Source organism: Syngnathus floridae, chromosome 14 (genome assembly GCF_059516105.1).
Source record: "Syngnathus floridae isolate MCC-2025c chromosome 14, RoL_Sflo_1.0, whole genome shotgun sequence".
In the NCBI taxonomy this organism is placed as follows: domain Eukaryota; kingdom Metazoa; phylum Chordata; class Actinopteri; order Syngnathiformes; family Syngnathidae; genus Syngnathus; species Syngnathus floridae.
Genome location: NC_142426.1, coordinates 6038852 through 6057822, shown reverse-complemented (window position 1 = coordinate 6057822; position 18971 = coordinate 6038852). Strand labels below are relative to the sequence as shown.

Genomic DNA, 18971 nt, shown 5'->3' with positions numbered 1-18971 from the left:
TAGTGTGTGTGCTGGTGTGGACACGTCAGCGTCGTGCGGCAAAGATGAATGGAAGTACTCCTAAAAAGAAAAGGTGTCAATGAAATAAAAATCCAGGGCATTATATCGCCTCTGCTTTTGTTTTTGTTTGTCTTCTTCCTTTGTCTCTCTGGAATGCCTCCTCCTGGAAATTCACAATAGACCATGGCTTAGTGAGTTATTAAAAAAAAAAAAAAAAAAGTTCCCGGGAACATCTCATTTTGCTTTCCTGAAAAAATATCTGATGTCTTTCAGGTAATATCTAAAGAATTAAGTCAATCTTTCTTCTGGGGAAAAGATTTCTCAAATTTCAAGAAATAAGTCTTCCAGTGACAGGTAAAAAAAAAGAAAAGCACTCGAAGTAAGTTTTTGGATTTTTTTCTTGGAAGTTTTTTTAATAGAAAACTTGAACCTGAAAAACTGTTATAGTTTTCTTTTTAAAGACCCAAGGCACTCAACTGCAATATGTCTCAACTCCAGCACAACAAACGTTAATACCTCAAACACGCTGCCCCAAGAGACGCTGCTGGCTAGAGAAAGCAAAGCTCAAATTGCTTGATGTCTGGCATCACCTACTGGCCAATTTAAGTGCGTTCAGGTTTATTGCACATCTTAGAACTGTGGTAACTTGGTTCAAATCAAATGTAACAAAATAGTGACATGGGGGGTGAAGATGCTTATTTAAACAATGCAATGTTTGTGCATGTCAATGAAAACAAACATTTGGAGCTCACAAAATACTATAATTTTTTTTTATTAAAGCAGAGGAAACCCTCCATCGCACATGGTTTCAAATATAAAAAGTACCAGTGGGCTTTTGAACATTTAAGATTCATATAAAAAGTTGTACCGACTCTTGACTGTTAAGTTACAATCACTCCACATTCAACAAAATATATTTAAAAAAAAGTTGTTGGGATGTATTAACTGCAAAAAGTGAGGCAACCCTGTATTTGAGTTGAAGAGATTTGTGACTAATCGAAGCAACAGATACCAGTCATTGATAACACAATGACAATCGTTCAGCTAGCGTTTCATGCTTGTGGGGTTTCCTCATTGTGGATTGGCTCGATGACAATCTACAGTTGAATCTCCATTGTAAGGTCAAATTTTCCCCTAGTTACTGGACATAAAAATAACGAACTAAAATTATGATTAGACCAAATTTATCCTGGTATTTTCTTGATATTTAAGTTAATGGGGCTTTCCTGTTGTGATGCGAATCATATGCGACTGGACATGATTCCCGTGTTGAGTTTCAGAAAGAAGGCCTTGAGCTTGCACAGTCGGCATTTGTTCTGTTTCTTCTTTCTGATCTTCTGCCGGACCGTCTGGTGGTACGTCTTACCTTGGTCCTGGTCTTGGTCCCGGTCAATCCAAGGTACCCAGGCATCGTCGTGCCGGTCGGGGTGGGCGCGCGGGTCGTCAGGCGGAAAGTGGACGGGCACGGCGGTGCGGTTGTAGTGGACGAGGCGGGTCAGCAGGTAGCGCACCACCTCAGGGCGCTGGCGGGAAAGGTCATGGCGCTCGTACGGATCGGCGCTGATGTTGAACAGCCAAACGCTTTTAACTCCCTCGCTGCTGTTTTGGCTCCGGTGCGACGGAGATGCTCGTTCCAGGTTCCACCAACGACCTGCCAACGTTGGCAAGACCTGCCCCCACCAAAAAAGTACAGTTTTAAACTTAATTTTTGGTTTACCGCCCCGATCTACGTAAAACATAATGTCCTCTGATTGGTCCATCGGGTCTACACATTACACCTGTATATTGCGGAAGTCACACAAAACAACTTTACAGATTTTGGAATTGTGTCCACGCTAAAGGCACACCTAGTTTTTTGAGAAAATTAAAGGCTTTTAAGTGCACCTTATGGTGCAGAAAATACGGTACTTATTGTCCTCTAATTTCTTCAAAAAAAAGGGAAATAAAGAGTAAGTAGCACGTACCTGCGGCGGGACCCACTCTCCGTGTCCGGGGTCTCCGGTGAGCAGTTTCCAGTCTCCGACCCTGATGGCCGCCTGGACCGACGTGTCCCACACGGGTGACTCGTTAGTCCCGTCGGGTGGGATCGCGTACTCGGGTGAAGCGTGTGGTGTAGGCTGAGAAGAGCGTTTGGCCTTGAGGCGAGATCGGACCTTGCTTTCGGTCCATGATAGGTTGTGTTCCGGACAGGCCATCCTTCTAGACTTGGGCTTTGATGCGTTTTCCTTCTTGCGGGTCGCTCGAACGATGAAGTAGTCTGGGTGACCTTTGACCTCAGAGTATAACTTCTTAGTGCCTTTAGACTTTGATGATCTGAATGCAGACTTTTGTTTGGGGCGCTGCTTGAGAGGTTTCTTCTTTTTACTTTGCTTCTTCCTCTTGTTGGGCTTATGGAACCCTTCCAAGAGAGCGTCTTCTGTTCAATTAAAACAAAGCTTGTCATCACACTTGAATTTTCACTTTGGTCGCCCGATTTTTTTTACCCCATGCTGCTCAGTCGGACTGTCGGCCTTAAAGTGTGCGTTCGTCGAAAAACATTAACTACACCTAAATGTCGCGTTTTGCCAACATAGTTCAGCAGTTTACCTGCGTCTCCGTGCAGCGCGGGGGCCTTGTGCAGCGGGTCGATGTTGTGTAGGATCTCTTGGCGAGGAGACTCTTTACCTTCGCTGATGGCGGCCCAGGCGTCAAAGCCGTCCAGGCCTTGGCTCTGCGGCAAAAGGAAAGTGCACACGAGAGTTGTGGCTACTTGACTTATGGCTACTTGACTCGTAGAAGCCCTTTTTTTTCTCTTGTTCTTCTGTCATGCAGCTAAATGCAACAAATACTGATGAAACATTAGATCCGAGGGGGATTCATCAATAAAAATAAAAATCTTGTAAGTCCTCACCAAAGCAATCAAGAGCTCCACGTTTTGTACACCGCTGACATCAGAGGAGCGCATTCGTCTCCATTACTGTCAAAAATGCTTTTTACTTTTATGATCACTGTAGAAAACTTGTCAGCGCTCCCGCACAGCTCGCTTACATTCACATTCAAACGTTGTTGCAACTCACCAAAAGCACTTCAGCCCACATACAAAAGCTTGAATTATTTTCGCTTTTTAAATAGAAAAATAGTAACTTAATTAAGAAAAATTAAGAAACACGTACAGATATTTATATGTTTAGCTCCTTTTCCTAAGAAAACAGTAGGACAAGAACATAGATGAGATTAGGGATTCTTTGTATGCTTTTTTTTTTTTCTCTCTCTCTAGGTTATTGAAACACTTTTAGTTCCCTAACAGCGGTCATGACTGACCTCGCTGACGTTTCCTCCGGCAAGGGCCAGCAGGGTGGGGAACCAGTCGGTGATGTGAAGGAGAGCATTGGACACACGCCTCCGTCGCCGCAGCAATGGGCTGTGCACAAACCCTACGCCGCGGATGCCTCCCTCCCAGTACGTCCCCTGAAACCAACGAAATGGTGCGTCACATGACCACAAGTACGTCTTTCACCTATCGTGCGGCGGGATGGAATGACGTGTATTCAGAAAGTAGTGCTTCACATTGCAGTTGAAAATTTTATTTTTAAGAAAAATTTGTTTTGGGTTGTATGTTTTGGGAAAATTTGCGCAACCTTTCGTCCCCGGAGCGGCCAGTTGCTGCCGCCAGTGAAGGGCTGGGCCCCGTTGTCAGTGGAGTAGACGATGATGCTGTTGCGGTACAGGCCCGACTTGCGTAGCGCATAGGTGACGTTGCGCACCGCCTCGTCGACCGTCGACACCATAGCGGCAAACTTCCTCCGCGCCACGTCGGCCATGCCGCGGTAAGGGTAGATGTACGACTTGGGCGGCTGCAGCGGTGTGTGCACCGCCTGCACACAACAAAACAAAACGCTTTAGGGAACAAACCCGGCTACAAAAGATGACGCTGTTAAAAACTTTTGACCCCAAGAAATAAGTCTCTCGTTGTGAGCTAGTACCTGCAGGGAGAGGAGCAGGAATATCGGTTGCCGGGCGGGATTGTGACTCTGGAGGATCTTACGAGCTCGCTGCGTGAAGAGCGTGGTGGAGTACTTGCCCTGGTGACCCCAGGCAACGCTCTCGTTGTCATGGAGGTCGTACCCGCACACGCCGGGGCCGTCGCACGACCCATAACTGCGCGTATGTACCACACGTGCAAGCGAGAGTGAATGAGTCATGACATCAAGTCACGTCATCTCAAAACTTGAAGCTGTGAAAATCCCAAAAGCAAGCGCTTGTTACCTGTAGTAGTCCACACTTCCTGTCAAGGATCCAAAGAAGGAGTCGAAGCCTTTCCTGGTAGGCAGGCACGCCTTCCTACACGCGAGACAAAAAAAAAGTCCCATTCAAAAAAGCCATAGGTCTCTTGCGCGGGCCAAGATTTCATTGTGCTCACGTGTAGAATCCGAGATGCCACTTGCCCACCATGTGCGTAGCGTAGCCGGCCTGGCGCAGCCTCTGGGGGAGCGTGTCCATGTTGGGGGGGAGGCAGCTGGGCTGGCTCGGCCTGATGATGGAGTGCTGGAGACCCGTGTGGATCTGGTACCTGGCCGCCCCAACCAAAACAAGGCGCGTGGGGTACTAGTGGATTAGCAGTGTACCAGTGGTGTACTACCTGCCAGTGAGGAGTTGGCTGCGCGAGGGCGTGCAGATGGGCTGGACGTAGTAGTTCTCCAGCTTGACGCCCTCCGCCGCCAACTTGTCCAACGTGGGCGTCTTGATGCTGGGGTTGTGGTAGCCGATGTCGTTGAAGCCCTGGCGGGGGGAAAGTTAGCACGTCGGCATCCAACACCTGTTGCCATCCCTCCCTTTTTGCTGTAGCGCCTTGAGGTCCCAAGTGACAAGTTTTCCAGATACAAGTGGATTTTATCAGTGCGTACTTCAGACCCCCTGCCACTAGATGGCGCCAGCAGTCTTCACGACCACCCACCCACCCTTAGTTCATATCGGTTTTGTGCATTCACCTGATCATCGATGAGAATGAAAATGATGTGCGGCTGCTTCCTGCTTCCTTTGGCCGCCGGCGTGTCGTTTTCGACTTTGTCGGTGTCGACGGTGTCTTCGTATCGCTGCTCTTCCCAAATGTGGCAGTGGCTGCGGTGCAGGCGTATAACACAAAGTATCAGGAGCAGCGATGTGATGGAGGTCGCCCGCATCTTTCCTGTGAGGACTACAAACACAAACGGTGAATTTTATGTGAACGCCCCACCAGGGGGCAGACCTCAGGAAACACGGTCAGACAGCATTTTTCCTTTTTTTTTTTTAACGTTTTGGGCCTTTCAAAAGAAGACAAGGCGTCAGCAGAGGCTCATAAGAGAAGAAAAAGACCTGCCGCAGCTATTCACAGGGCACAACTGGTGGTTACCAGTCTTCCATGAAGCTAACATCCATCTTTAGGGAATGTGAGAGGAAAACACCATACAAGTTGTAACATGCAAACGCCACACGCACAGCCGAGATTCAAACCCACAACCTCACAACTGCGAGGCACACGTGCCTGGCATTTGTAACCAATTGTTATTTATTAAATTAAAACGATGACAACAGAAACATCTGATACGCCATGCTGCTGTCCTCCTTATACATGCCGATTTATTTACGTTATCCCACTTTATGTTCTCCACCCAATGTTTCCCCTCTACGCACCAACGGAGCGGCGCTCCCAGTTTTGTTGTATACCTGTTTTACAATGACAATGAAGGCATTCCACTCTATTCTGCTACATTGGAATTAATTTGAGGAGCCTGTCAATCAGCAATCAATCAATTTGTCAATCAATAATACCTCGATATGGCCCCAATGTAAGTAAGTCACTTCATTCTCGTTCTTGCTTTTCAAAGTTAGCCGAGGACGCTGCCGTATGTGCTCATGCTTCCAAACGAACTTTTCCGTCCTCCAAAAAAGCTGCTTCACACTCCCACTGGAAGAAAAAAAAAAAAGCTAAGAAAATCCGCACTGGTCAAGTCACACATACTCGTTTAACAAGAATTCCACCTTGATCCGCCGAAATAAGAGTTCCCGGAGGACACCGCAGCGGTAAAACAACACAAAAATAAGATCTAAAGTGTACCATCGCTAAGAATGACAAAAATCATGAACAAATCACTAAGCGCATTTTTTGATTGATTACAAATCGCTAATGTCTAACGGCGGTTAGTGGCTAGCTAACAAAGTGTTTTAATTTACAGTATTTTGTTTTTTGTTATTTTACGAGCACCCAAACCATAACGTAACGCCTTGCATTGTGTTAATTTACAATAATATTGACAAATCGCAGCGATCATAAGCTTTTATTTTGAAAGGTACAACCAGGCTTCATCCGGCGCAGCTCCCTCTGCCCCCCCCCCACCCCTTGCCTTTCCACTGTCCCGGGGGAAGCTTGCGCTTAAATGGAGCTCGAAAAGGTTTTCACGCTGCTTTTTAACCCCCACCCCACTGTACCCTTTACTGGACACTAACATCATAATAATTCATGTTTGAACTTTATATTCTTCTTGGTTCCACCCTGAACGAATGCTTCACACGCGAAATGGAACAACAAGCAGATCATCTGGCAAGGAAATGAAAATTGCATGATGAATGTAAAAAATGAAGCACATTCAGCCTAATCCAAAGCAAATGTTTCCTTGGCATGTTGAAAAAAAGGAACACGAAGCACATTCAGCCTAATCCAAAGCAAATGTTTCCTTGGCATGATGAAAAAAAGGAACACGCTGTGAACAAGTGCTGTCAAATACATCAAATTAACTCCAATATTGTAGTAGAGATCTCTACTACAATATTGGACTTAATTCAAATAGAAAAGTGCGTGCATATCATACAAACACACATTTGTACCATAAAACCATAATTAGCATGACTGGGAAAATTGAGTCCTGTAAAAATATATACTGCATTTAGCGTTTAGGGTTTATAGTTGATCTTATGGTTCAAATATTATATAATCTATTTTTAAACCGGACGTGAATAATGTATTATACTTGCGCTCTATACTTTTAGAAAGACTTCAACTCCCACAATGCATCTTTGGGCGCGTTCGGAAATATACTCCTATGCTATATTTGTGGAGTGCTCGGGGAGGAAGAGTGCGCTCATTTCCCATTAATTTCTGATCGCAGTCATGGCGAACGGTGTCTCCAGTCGGAGCGCCGAGTGCACGCAGTGGCACTCCATTTTTGCTGGACTTTGAACTTGCGAACAGTGAAATCAAGCAAAGCACTGAATTACTGAACGGTCGCACTTGAACGTGTGCGCTCTCGGAGTAAATTACCGAACGTACCCTCTGTGAAGTGAAATGAAGTGTGATGAAATGTAAAGTGAGCGGGGCCTCCTCTTCATACCTTTCAAATTGTTGTGTCCGTCATGTCGTGCGAGGAAGACTCATCGCTGCTCTTTCTCATCGTAGAACATTTAAAGATGAAAGGCTTGCTGGTCGCCGCTCAAGTGCTGGAGGAACATGTTAGCCAGGTAACGACAGTAAGAAAATGGAGACACATTTTTGACATTTTTAAATATCCGTTTTGCGTGCGTGCCAGCTGATGTCGTCTGTGAATGGTATACGGACGAAGAAAAAGCACAACAAGTAGAAATAATAGTGGCTTTAGAATTTAAAAGAGTGTTTGCTTTTTGGAAGGAACTGAACAAAATGTACAGTTGAAGGTTTGTGTCAATTAAGGGCCCACCCCACCGACCCTTTGCAGCTAAGCTAACATTGTTAAATTGACCAACACAAAATCCATGTTTTGTGCAGGCGGAGATGCCAAACGTGAGCTTGAACCTCCAAGACATCTACAAAGGATGGATGAAGTGAGTGGGATTTGAAACTGAGTCTTGCCAACAAAATGTCAGCTGCCATAAAATGCAGCAAAAATGATTTTGCACCCATTACGTTGCTAAAAAGTGCTCAAGTGGCAGCATGGGCAAAAGACCGACCACAAGGCTATATTGTGTGCAGGTGGTGCTTGCATAACCAGCATGCCGAGCGGCCGGCCGACGGCTGCAATGTACCCATCAAACCTGAAGGTGGCGCTGACGAGAGCCCCGCCAAATACAACAACACAGATGCTGAAGGGCTGCACGGTATGTCTCTTTGAAACTTTTTGATTGGATTGATCTCAGTTGTGTTTTATTTGCAAAGATTTGACTTTTGACTTAGCCTCCAAGACAGAAGGCATGGAACGCTCCAACGGACATGATGACAATGGCTGCCACTCACCTCAACCTGAAGACAAAGAACGAGCACAAGAGGTAGATCAAGTATTTTATTGTTAAAGCTTTCTCAATGTCGCTGTCCATTGTCACCCTACATGACAAACTGGATTTAATTCATTATCAATAAGAAACTTCACGACAGTGAGTCTGTCTGCCATTCCCAGCCCAAAAGTGAGTGCTGACTGTCCACAAATAACTTTGGCTTCATCAGGCGGAAGCGGACCAGCCCTAAAGTTTCATTGCACACGCATAGCTGCGCTCCACTGGCCGTAATAATGACGTGTGTATCTCAGTCATTCACAACACACACGCACACGCACGTCTGTCTGGCCTGTTTCCTCCTTTGTGATTGTTGCCATCCATATTCCCATCACGCCAAGGCGTGTCATCTTGGCTAACTTACTGTTTTTTCAGCCTTTTGTGCAGTATGCAAACGTGACATTCAAGCAGACATCTATGAAGGAGCAGGCTGTGGTCACTGCCCTTTGTGCTCTTCTTCCTCCAGCAGCAGCCAGAAGTCGCCATCGATGTCCAGATGGAGTCACGTGCCAATCAAACCGAGGCTACGCCCTTGCAAGCCAACGATTGCTCGGACGACGAGGCGCAGGAAAGTACAACTGGCTTGAAAGATGGGCAAGAAACGTTTTGCGCCATGAACGTCCCGCCGCCTGCAGGTATGAGCGGCCTATCACAACACACACACAAAATGTCCTCTTTGGCACATTGACGGCAAGACTCGCAAGCGGCTGTGAAGATGTCTCATTGTAAAACGGACGCTTTCAAATGACTCCGTGTGACTTTATTCTCACAGTTTCATGAGTCTTTCAGCCATTCATTTGTGTTTAGATGCTAATGTCACGACTGAACAGGACGAAGAGGAGGTCACCAAGGTAACAAACACTCCTCAGGATGCAGATGTTGATGGCGACACGTTGACGTGTGCGCATGTGTTGAAAGATGGAGCTCAGTGATGACACCGCCCAGTCGGAGCAGGACAACAACCAGACGGGGGCGCCGGAGTCTACCGATCACGGTTAAACACTTTTTTGATTAGTTGATTGTTTGAACTGATGGTTTTGTGCAATTTGCCATTTCAAATGGAATGTGTGTGTCTTTGTTTTAGACAAGATGGCGGCGGAGAAGCCAGAGCACGTGGATGTCGCCATCACTCTTAACATCGACGTTGGCAAAAGTGATGTTTGTCTCGCTGAAGAAGCAGCAACTCCCAAGAAGAAGAAGAAGAGAAAGAAGAGGACAAAAACAGCACCTGAGGAGGCTCCGGAGACAAGGCAGGAAGATCAGGCAAAAAACCCAAAGAAAGGCAAGAAGAGAAATAAGGAGGAAGATGAAAAGGAGGAAAAGAAGGAACCAGAGGTGGAGGATGTTGTGCTTCCACCGCTGGAGAAGAAGAGAAAAAAGAGGAGGAAGGAGGAAGAGGAGGAGGGAGAAGGTCAAAGCAACAAAGATGTGCAGTGTGACGAAGAAGCAGCAGGGGGCGATGCAGACCCACAAAAGGAGCTGCAAGTGAAAGGTATAAAAACAAAAGCTGATTATAGCCCAGGTGAAAAATATGACATTTTGCTTGGAATTTTCTTGAAAGCCATAAATGATTCTCTTATCAAAAAAAAGCACTTCTTTAAACGTCCGTTTCTTATCAGCTATTTTTGTTTCCTGTTTCGTGCAGGTGGCGCTGACCCTCAACTCTCCACCCAGAAGCGACGTCGACGACGGGGGAGGCGAGCCCGGAAGCAGACGCAACAGCAGCGGGACGCAAGCGAGGAAGACCGAACTCCTCAATCCACCAAACTGGACCTGGCTGACAAGACCACCACGAGACCTCAAGAGAACCACACTCTGACCAGCGCCGCCAACGATGAGATAGAAGCCAGTGAGGAGAAGGTTGAAGGTGCTAGGGAGGCGAAGAGCAAGAAGAAAAGGAAGAAGAAGAGGTCAGTCCATGAGGCAGCAATTGAAGAAAGCAGAAATGGCGAGAACGCTGACGACTCACCAGAGGTGAAAAAAAAGATGATGGAGGAGGAGGAGGAGGAGGAAGCTGCCCAAAGTCACAAAACTCCTCTTCATGGCGACTCACTCCGCAAGAAAAAGAGTAAGAGTTCACTTCCAAGTTTCAAATCAAATTGAATTCAAGGGCTCATTGACTTACTTTCAAAAAGCCGTGAAACCTTTGGCGCAGAGCTCGTACAAAGTGATGGAAAAAAGAAAAGCATGAGCTGACTCAGCAGTTTAATAGAGCCAAATGATTCTGCCCTTGATGGCTTCTGTACCGAAACATTTTTAACCAAGTGGCCTGACACAAACACTTCTAATGCTGCTACTTTCACTCCTTTTCATCTATAAAAAAAATTAAAATGTGGACATTTGGAGTCTTTCAAAATAGCAGACGAGATGCCACGACAATAGTGGCAAGGAATAGATGTTTGGCAACGCTTTATGTTAAAGGGATAATGACTTCCTGTTGTTGTTGCAGAGAAGAAGAAGAAGGTGAAGAGCGAAATGCAGAAGGACCAAGACGCTGAACTCGCGGTAAGATTCAGAACCAGATCACAGCTGTCTAGTCGTAATGACGAGGTCTTAACGTCATTACGTGGCCTTCAGAAAATTTTGCAAAAAACAAAAATCTCACAGTATCCATCCGGGTTGAGACACACAGTTTGAACTTTGGAAAAGCTTGGCCTCATTTGTTGAAAAAAAATGTTTTATTTGCAGACAAATATAGTACAACTTTATTGAAAGGACTAAATTCTTGACATAAAAGTGAATTTTCTCTGGCAATAAGGAAACATGGAACCTGACTTTGTGTATGATTTTGTTATTTCAGTGAGTTTGAAGACCACCACGTTGGACCTGAAAAACACAAAACCACTCCAAAATCACTTCACTGGTTTCTTTTATATCAAACTAATTATTTTAGGTGCATTACCTGACATGTTTCGGCGGTTTCTTCCGCCTTTGCAGAACAAAATAATTTGTTTGATATAAAAGAAACCAGAGAAGTGATTAAAAAGGCAAAACAAGATGAACTTAGTACAACCACTCCAAAATCAGTTGCACCTTTACCACCTCCACTCCCAACTTTTTTTGTTTTTGGCACGTAGACAGTTTGGCATGTACGTCTTCCATGTTTTTATGCAAATTTCACCGTAGCAAGTAAAATGCCGTGTTCAGAAGAGCCCTAAGAACTCCAGAATCCATAGTGTCTCCTTTGAGTGCATGCGTGGTACCTTGACCATGTCTGACCCCAAGTCGAGGCTCCCCGCCCCTGCCCGCAACTTTTTCAGTGTGTTCAGAATGGAGGCTGACATTTCCAAGAGACAAAGTAAATGTGAAGTACAAGCGCCATCGCATCGATCCAAGTAGCTTTTAGGCTTAATGAGGCACAAAGAGCAACAACAATAGGTCATTGACTTTTCTTGGTTAAAAGAAAAAACATGCCCACAAAGACACACTCTTGATTTGATGTTTCGCTCCCACACGTGTTAATTTGCCGCTCCAAATTGTCCGTAGGTGTGAGCGCCAAGGGTTGTTCGTCTCCATTTGCCCTGCCACTGGCTGGCGACCGGTTCAGAATTTCAAAATTGAGCTGGGCTAGGTAAAGTAAAAAGTATCTAGTCAGACAGGACAAAAATGTCAACCTAAGAGCAAGGTTTCCCGCTGCATAAACTTGTGACATTAACATTGTGAGTGTTTGCCCAATCTGCGACTGATTAACCGCTCTGTCCGAATACTGTTGTCATTTTGTTGAAAAATCTGATGGTAATAAAGTACATACTGGAGTCGTTATTTACGTGTCAGCAGAGCCAGTAACATCCACCAGGGGGCAGTAGTAGAGCGTGGAGGAGCAAACACGAGCGCACAAAAGAAAAACGGACACTGAAGCTTTACCTAAACAAAAAATCATCCACGCCAAAGCGAGACCACTGTTGAATGAGTCACAACCTGATGTTTTCCTGAGATAAACGCTGAGCTGCTATAGAAGTAGCCACCGTAGCAGATTAGCATAGCTTTGCCGAGGACGGTCGGCACGTGTCCACAATATTTATAGCCTGTGAATGTTGTTTCTTCTCTTTATTTTTTATTTTTTATTATCAGCGCCTGGCAGCCGTTTCACTTGCAGGAGTGCCGGGACTTCAGTCAGTACAGCAACCGTTTGTATTTTCTTTATTTTACGGATGAGTCTGTCCAGCCTCTGTTGGCAGCTAATCAACCTCTCGCTGCTCAGTACTCTCCAATCAATTTGGCAACGATTGCGGCGGCACAATAAAAAAAAAAAAAAAAAAAACGTACAGCGAGCAGCAATATTTTGTAGCTAAGCTAGCAGAGGCACATGCCTCAGGGTTACCGGAAAAATGTGAAAGGAAAGTCGTTAAAATGCGTGAGAAAGATTGCAAAAACATATTGAGATATTAAGATTTAATATTGAGAATGAAGGGGCAAATTAAATGAATCACGACTCTGTACCTCACCTTCATAGATAGCGAGGCTTCACTGTACTGGTCCCCCCCCTTCTGCCAAATCGTTTTATCTGCTGAGCTGCAGCCGTTTTGCAATGAATCACGCCAGAGCGTTCTTGTAGAAATGTCTCGGCTAGCAACCTGCCACGCTCCGTCGAAATTTTATCAGGCGGGTGGAGGGAAGCAAACGCAGAAAATATCATTTGTGAGGATGATTGGTGAGGTTTCAAATTCGGGTTAGGGTTTCACATTAGGGCTTCAAACTAGGGTTAGAGTTTAAAATAGTTCAAACTTGGAAACTATGGACTGAAATATGCCTGAAGCAGGTATGGAATTAGACCATGTATAGTTTACTTTTTTTAAAGTAAAAGAATTACCCTTTTTGGTCCCAAATTGCTCGTTTCTATGCTAGTGAGTGTTGGCTCGTGGTTGAACGATTCGTTCAAAAGAACGAATCTTTTCACTGAACGTGAGTGAACGGATCACTTCCTGAAGATTTTTTTTAATAAGAAGTTTCATCATTTACAATTGTGACCTGGAGGCAAGGTGTGTGAAGTGTCTTGCCCAAGGACACGACGTGTGACTGTGACAGAGCTGGGATCAAACCGCTAACCCACTGGTTACTTAACAACCCACTCTACCGCCTGAACCACAGCCACCACTTCTTCATTTGTTCGTTATTTTTTCACTTCATATGACTTCAACCAACATGCAATGTAACATCCCTCAGTGTAGGTGTCGGTAATGCGCATTGAAGCTGGTGCCACCTCGCCGTAAAACAAAAGGAAGAAGAAAATGACTTCGCGTTCACGGACGAGTCGTGAATTGCATTTCCCGTTCACAAACTGAACAGATCTGTGAGAGAACGAGTCAGTCAGTGAGTGATTTGTATTGTATATACAATATATGGCGGTGTACCTAATAGAGTGTCTGTGTGATTCCCTCTTTAAGTGCACCTGCGTGAAAGGTTTTAGCTCCTGCAGAACGTGAAAGGAGCTAAAACTTTTCACGCAGGTGCGCTTAACGAGGGTAACTTGGAAAACATATTGGAACGCGGCCCCTCGAGGACTGGAGGTCGACACCCGTGGTTTAAGTGAAAAGTGCCCTACCCGCCCTCGGGACAGGAAATTACGTCACTGATTCGGAAAGTCCCTCCTCCATCTAACCCTCGCTGGCGCTGCTGATTGGTCGGTCGCGTAGATTCACGAGTGAGTGGGAGACAGCATTGCTGCTATGCCATTGCCACCCAACACACGTTATGCCGACATTGATATTTTAATTTTGTATTTGTTAGCTTGTAGTTGATGGTGCTATTACACCAGATTCGTTCACCTAAAAGAACTGGAATGCACATCACTACTGCAGTGTAGTGTTGGCTCGTGAGTGAACGATGGGTTCAAAAGAACGAATGTTTGCAGTGAACGAGAGTGAACGAAAAGATCTAAAGATCTTTGTAGCCATGACGGAAAAACTTGTTTGGACCCGTTTGAAAATCATTTATTTGATATGACTCAAGAATTGTCTCTGTGCAACGGTGTGGTGTTTCTTAATAACTGAATTGAAAATGAGTCCACGGGAGCACTGCAACGGCGGCAGAATTTTTGCAAGAACAATTTATTTTAGGATGAACTCTCGATTCAAATATTTTCATTTGATTGAAGGCAATGGCGTTAACCACTCGACCAGAGCTCTTGCTGTGCTTAGGGTTAGGGTTAGAGTTTGTGTTAGGCTTGCTCTCGCTTTTGCTGTGCTTAGGGTTAGGCTTGCTTATGCAACCAAATCACCTCAGTTGTTTATCACTTCCTCTGATATTTTTGAACTTACCGTAATTTTCGGACTGTAAATCGCACCGGAGTATAAGTGAGCAGCAGGGGGGGGCCCCATTTCAACCCCTTACACTGAGTGCCAAGCAGGGAAGAAATGGGTACCATTGTTATAGTCACTGGTATGACTCGGCAGGGGTTTGAACCCACAACCTCCCAGTCTCAGGGCGGACACTCTCCTCTTAGGCCACTGAGCTGGTAAACACTTGTGTCGTAGTATAACACTTATAGTCGTTTTTAAATAACGTGTATACCTATATACGCCTAAATATTGTTATCCAATATATCTACTGCAATTTCACATTAGATTGCTGGTTTGAAATTTGCTTTTGATATTATTATTTTTAATAAACATTTATGTTAAAACGTGTCTGGCGTCTTATTCCTTGGTTTTATATTCGCCAATTAAAACATAAAAATCAGACATTTTATATGACAATATGTGTAGGTACACTACACGAGGTTAAAAAAAGAGAATAAATAAATAAAGGGTTAATTGCACAACAAAAGCACGTTTACAAATATACAATACAAATATACTCGATACAAATATTTTCATTTGATTGAAGGCAATGGCGTTAACCACTCGACCAGAGCCTGCTCGGAAACCAAAGGAGATTTGGTCATATTGATAGGGTATCCTCCATCCAAACATGTTCGGTGTTGAAAGTTTCAACGGATAGTCCGAAGCGAGCCTTTCCACAGTAGTCACCATGACAGGCGACCACCTGGTGGCGTCAGTGTGCCGAGCGCCGTTGGACGATCAGGAGAAGAAGATTTGAATCGACGGATGTGACGTCAGGGCTTTAGGTCAATTGAAGACAGGTGTGCTCGCTCAAGGGGAGTTATCATATGCAGATGCCACCGAGCGCGGGCCGGCGGCGGCGGACGGCTTCTCAGGTAAGCGAGCATGCTAGCAAATGTTTGTCGTCTCCTGCCTTTTCTCACGACGGCACGCTTTGTTGCTTTTTCTCACAAGCCTTTTTTTAAAATTTATTTTGTTTGTCGCAGGATTGTCGTACTCTCGTGACTCGGCAACGTCACGTCCACCGCGACGGTGGGCCTGGAGGTAAATTGTAGGCCGCAGGCCATTTAGCCCGTGAGCAAATGTTTGCAGTTTCTTACGATGCCATTTATTATTTCTTGCAGGATTTTCGCTGTCTAGGGAGTGCTTGAGGTTTCGGCACGGCACGACACGGCACGCCACAATCCACTTTGCGTCGCGTCGCGTCGTTGCGCGTTTTGGTGGTATTTTAAATGTCTTTCGCGGTTGTTTTTTTTCATGCTGGCCAGCATTTTTTTCATTCGTCTGTCTGTAGACGGTTCGTAAATGACGCCGCCGATAAGCGCGTGTTTGTCTGACTATAGGAAATGTTAGTTTGACTCTAGTCAACTTAACCATTTTTAAAAAAAATATATATGATGCGTGTGCCATTTCCGTGTCATGTAAACTGGTGAATGCAAACTGGTGAATGCAACGCATATGTTACGTCATGTCCAGATCGGACCAAATCCATTCAAAGATGGCGCCCGCCCGCTCTCGTTCCGTTACGCAACAAACATTTGCGCGGCGGGTTATTTTCTCCTGTCTTGGACGCCGCCAACCTGGATCATCTGTCCAATGTGAGGGGAGTTGATGAATGATGAAATTAAAATATGAATTATAATCCTGAATAATTATCATAATTTACTACAATGTGATGATTATATATTTTTTTCAAATGTAAAACTCTACTTAGAATGTATCAAATTCAAAGATGAACTATAATTTTGATCAATTATCATAACTTACTACAATATATTTTTTTTCAAATGTAAAACTCCTAGTATGTATAATTGTTGGTAAAAAATCATGCCATTGGCACTCGACTCAATGTCTATTTTTGTTGCAATCATTTGCTTGTCTTTTGTAGCACTAAAAACTGCCGCCCAGCCAGCATCCTTCTATACAAAGCAAGCAGGAGGCTCTTGAAGGAGCCCTTTCAGTGATGTTGAGGACACTGAGGAAGAGTAGTCCTAAATCAGGTGAAAACCTGTTTTTGTCAAGTTTCAACTTCCCAACACACAATGGTTGTCGAGTTTTAGCTTCCCAGCACACAATTAATGGCTGTCTGTGTTTTTGTAGGCTGCAAGAGGAGCCGAATGGGACAATTCCATATGAAAAGGCACAATGGCCTATCCAAAGGAGCGATGGCCTATCCAAAGGAGCAATGGCCTATCCAAAGGAGCCATGGCCTATCCAAAGGAGCCATGGCCTATCCAAAGGAGCCATGGCCTATCCAAAGGAGCCATGGCCTATCCAAAGGAGCCATGGCCTATCCCAAGGAGCCATGGCCTATCCAAAGGAGCAATGGCCATATGCAAAGGAGCAAAGGAGCAATGGCCATATGCAAAGGAGCAATGGCCATATGCAAAGGAGCAAAGGAGCAATGGCCATGAGCAAAGGAGCAATGGCCATATGCAAAGGAGCAAAGGAGCAATGGCCATATGCAAAGGAGCAATGGCCACATCGCGCTGCAAAAGTCGACATGTGCGGATCATGTGCCCAGGAGGGGGCAGTGTGGTTGCCTTTGGTTATGGGTGCACGACGGAAAGGTTGCAGGTGTGGACAGTGTTTAGGGCTCTGATGGTTGGTCTTGCTTTCGAGGTGCGCTGTGGTTGTGGCTGGTCTGGATCCAGCGTTGTCTTGTGCTTGGTTGCCATTGACGGCCCACTTGGGGGAGGACGTGGTTCCGTGGATGGACACAAAACTGAACTTTGACGTGGAGCTGAATGTCCAATTTTGCCATACGACTTGTACCATTGTGTATCTTTTTGTAACCTGCCACTGTCGTAGTTGCTGCGTTCTTTGTTCTTTCCCCTCGGTGTAGGGTGGCGTCGGAGCGAGCCGATCCCGAATGTCCAATTTTGCAATTTGACTTGTGACATTTTCCTTTTCTAACCTACCACTGTTGCACTTCCTCTAACCCTAACCTACCACTGTGGTACTTGTGTTCTTTGTTCTCCCCTAGGTGTTGGAGCGAGACAGTCACATTGTGTCTTTTTCTAACCTAGCACTGTCGTGCTTGATCGAAGCCTAACGTACCACTGTGCGTCCTTTGTTCTCTAGGTGTAGGGGCCGGTGTTGGGGTGAGCCGGTCCACGGTGAAGACTTAATGATGTGAGCAGCGCCCAACTCATTGCATGTTCTACCTTTTGCAGGCCGGACGCAAAAGGGGGGTGCATGGCCCGATTCGACCCGGTGACCGTCACCAAGAGTACCTAACCGCTGTGATCAAGTAAGCAAGTGACCTACAACTTGGGGTGCTCTTTGAGTTTCTAACATTTGTTTCTGTTTGTGCAGATGGCGACCGGGACGCGACACGATCTGCTCAGAGGTGGACGGACCGCTGTGGCATCGCTCTGAAGTAGCAGAGTTCTGAGGGAGACCCGCTTCCCTGGAGGCGTCGACCTGCGCAGCTTCAGCATGTGAAATGGTTTTTTTCTTTTCTTTTTAGTTCACACCGGCGGTGTCCAAATGTCTGTTTGAGGGCTGCATACTGAATCAAATTGAGAATTCTTTGACACAAATTCATTAAATCAATCACAAATGTTGCCATTCATATTTTGTGCTACAAAGTAGTGTTGCGTTCATTCGTGTGGTGTGTTGATCAAGTTGGCCCGAGGCTACCATTTGGACACCAATGGTGACGTGTGTGTAGGGCTGCACCTGGATTGGAAAACCGTCATATGGTGGTATAGGTCGTTGACATGCACTTTAGGAAAACAAAGATTTTTTTCTATTCATGTGGCAAATGAAACATGTTTTCTGGCCTCCTAACTATTTGTAATGAGTTTAGAAGATAACAAGTCATTGATGCAAGTTAAAGTTAACTGGTCTAAGTGATGTCATTGCGATCAAATAGTTCCTCTCCATCCTAGAATTTTGCACAACTTTGCTCAATGCTGTGGTCTGGCCCAATACTGCCATATCGTTGGTATTCCAAAATGTTGTGCAGCCCTCATTGAGTGCCAAACGCGCAGCGACGGCAAGCCCAAGCGACTGCAAGCGCAAGCGACGGCAAGCGCAAGCGACGGCAAGCGCAAGCGACTGCAAGCGCAAGCGACCGCGCAGCGACGGCAAGCGCAAGCGACCGCGCAGCGACGGCAAGCGCAAGCGACCGCAAGCGCAAGCGACCGCAAGCGCAAGCGACCGCAAGCGCAAGCGACCGCAAGCGCAAGCGACGGCAAGCGCAAGCGACGGCAAGCGCAAGCGACCGCAAGCGCAAGCGACCGCAAGCGCAAGCGACGGCAAGCGCAAGCGATGGCGCAGCGAGACTTTTGTGCTTGTCTTGCAAGGTGGAAGAGACGATGTATGAAACAAAGAGCCGGTGGACGGAGGCCACCAGACCCGCGATTGGTGAGCGGGGTGCAAAGGAAGGAATCACCCAAAGAAAGCAGTTGCCAAGTGTTGACGAGGAGC

The 18971-nt window shown here is 45.7% G+C and overlaps 2 protein-coding genes and 1 long non-coding RNA gene across 8 annotated transcripts in view; 2 read left to right on the top strand and 1 right to left on the bottom strand.

Annotated features, from left to right (window-relative positions):
• Window positions 1-756: 756 nt before the first annotated feature.
• On the bottom strand, window positions 757-5923 carry LOC148387281 (arylsulfatase I-like). 2 transcript variants are annotated; one of them, XM_088395971.1, is made up of 11 exons: window positions 5788-5923; window positions 4968-5173; window positions 4619-4758; window positions 4400-4549; window positions 4246-4320; window positions 3963-4137; window positions 3618-3854; window positions 3301-3447; window positions 2587-2710; window positions 1965-2416; window positions 757-1670 (listed from the first exon to the last, which is right to left on the bottom strand). In XM_088395971.1, exons 2-11 carry the CDS (start codon window positions 5157-5159, stop codon window positions 1242-1244), a joined length of 2121 nt encoding a protein of 706 aa, XP_088252097.1. In that variant the 5' UTR covers window positions 5160-5173; window positions 5788-5923; the 3' UTR covers window positions 757-1241. The 2 variants fall into 2 exon arrangements, with proteins under 2 accessions (XP_088252097.1, XP_088252098.1); XM_088395972.1 differs by having other exon boundaries at window positions 1965-2413.
• LOC148387280 (uncharacterized) lies at window positions 3447-12015 on the top strand. Of its 3 annotated transcripts, none has more exons than XM_088395974.1 (12): window positions 3447-3483; window positions 7409-7470; window positions 7754-7809; window positions 7958-8082; window positions 8159-8250; window positions 8723-8888; window positions 9061-9104; window positions 9172-9247; window positions 9338-9745; window positions 9899-10321; window positions 10703-10758; window positions 11054-12015. In XM_088395974.1, exons 1-12 carry the CDS (start codon window positions 3462-3464, stop codon window positions 11054-11056), a joined length of 1533 nt encoding a protein of 510 aa, XP_088252100.1. In that variant the 5' UTR covers window positions 3447-3461; the 3' UTR covers window positions 11057-12015. The 3 variants fall into 3 exon arrangements, with proteins under 3 accessions (XP_088252100.1, XP_088252099.1, XP_088252101.1); XM_088395973.1 differs by having other exon boundaries at window positions 8720-8888; XM_088395975.1 differs by lacking the exon at window positions 3447-3483 and having other exon boundaries at window positions 7326-7470; window positions 8720-8888.
• Window positions 12016-15232: 3217 nt separating this feature from the next.
• Window positions 15233-18971, top strand: part of LOC148387279 (uncharacterized) — a 5788-nt gene continuing 2049 nt past the window's right edge. For 2 of the 3 annotated variants that reach the window (XR_015862525.1, XR_015862524.1), the window contains exons 1-6: window positions 15234-15409; window positions 15521-15578; window positions 15659-16132; window positions 16423-16534; window positions 16635-17787; window positions 17853-18971. The exon at window positions 17853-18971 is cut by the window's right edge and continues 31 nt beyond it. This is a non-coding gene — a long non-coding RNA (uncharacterized LOC148387279). Of the gene's footprint in view, window positions 15410-15520; window positions 15579-15658; window positions 16133-16422; window positions 16535-16634; window positions 17788-17852 lie in introns of all 3 variants that reach the window. The other variant, XR_015862526.1, reaches the window with a different exon arrangement.

What these genes read in the sequence shown, in the direction of transcription:
- LOC148387281 (XM_088395971.1), bottom strand. Translation starts at nt 5,159, where the DNA reads ATGCGGGCGACCTCCATCACATCGCTGCTCCTGATACTTTGTGTTATA. An exon ending in AGCCAACTCCTCACTGGCAG is followed by an intron (nt 4,550 to 4,618) that starts GTAGTACACCAC and finishes TGGGGCGGCCAG; the next exon opens with GTACCAGATCCACACGGGTC. An exon ending in GGAAGTGTGGACTACTACAG is followed by an intron (nt 4,138 to 4,245) that starts GTAACAAGCGCT and finishes ACATACGCGCAG; the next exon opens with TTATGGGTCGTGCGACGGCC.
- LOC148387280 (XM_088395975.1), top strand. Translation starts at nt 7,366, where the DNA reads ATGTCGTGCGAGGAAGACTCATCGCTGCTCTTTCTCATCGTAGAACAT. An exon ending in TGGAGGAACATGTTAGCCAG is followed by an intron (nt 7,471 to 7,753) that starts GTAACGACAGTA and finishes TGTTTTGTGCAG; the next exon opens with GCGGAGATGCCAAACGTGAG. An exon ending in ACGAAGAGGAGGTCACCAAG is followed by an intron (nt 9,105 to 9,171) that starts GTAACAAACACT and finishes ATGTGTTGAAAG; the next exon opens with ATGGAGCTCAGTGATGACAC.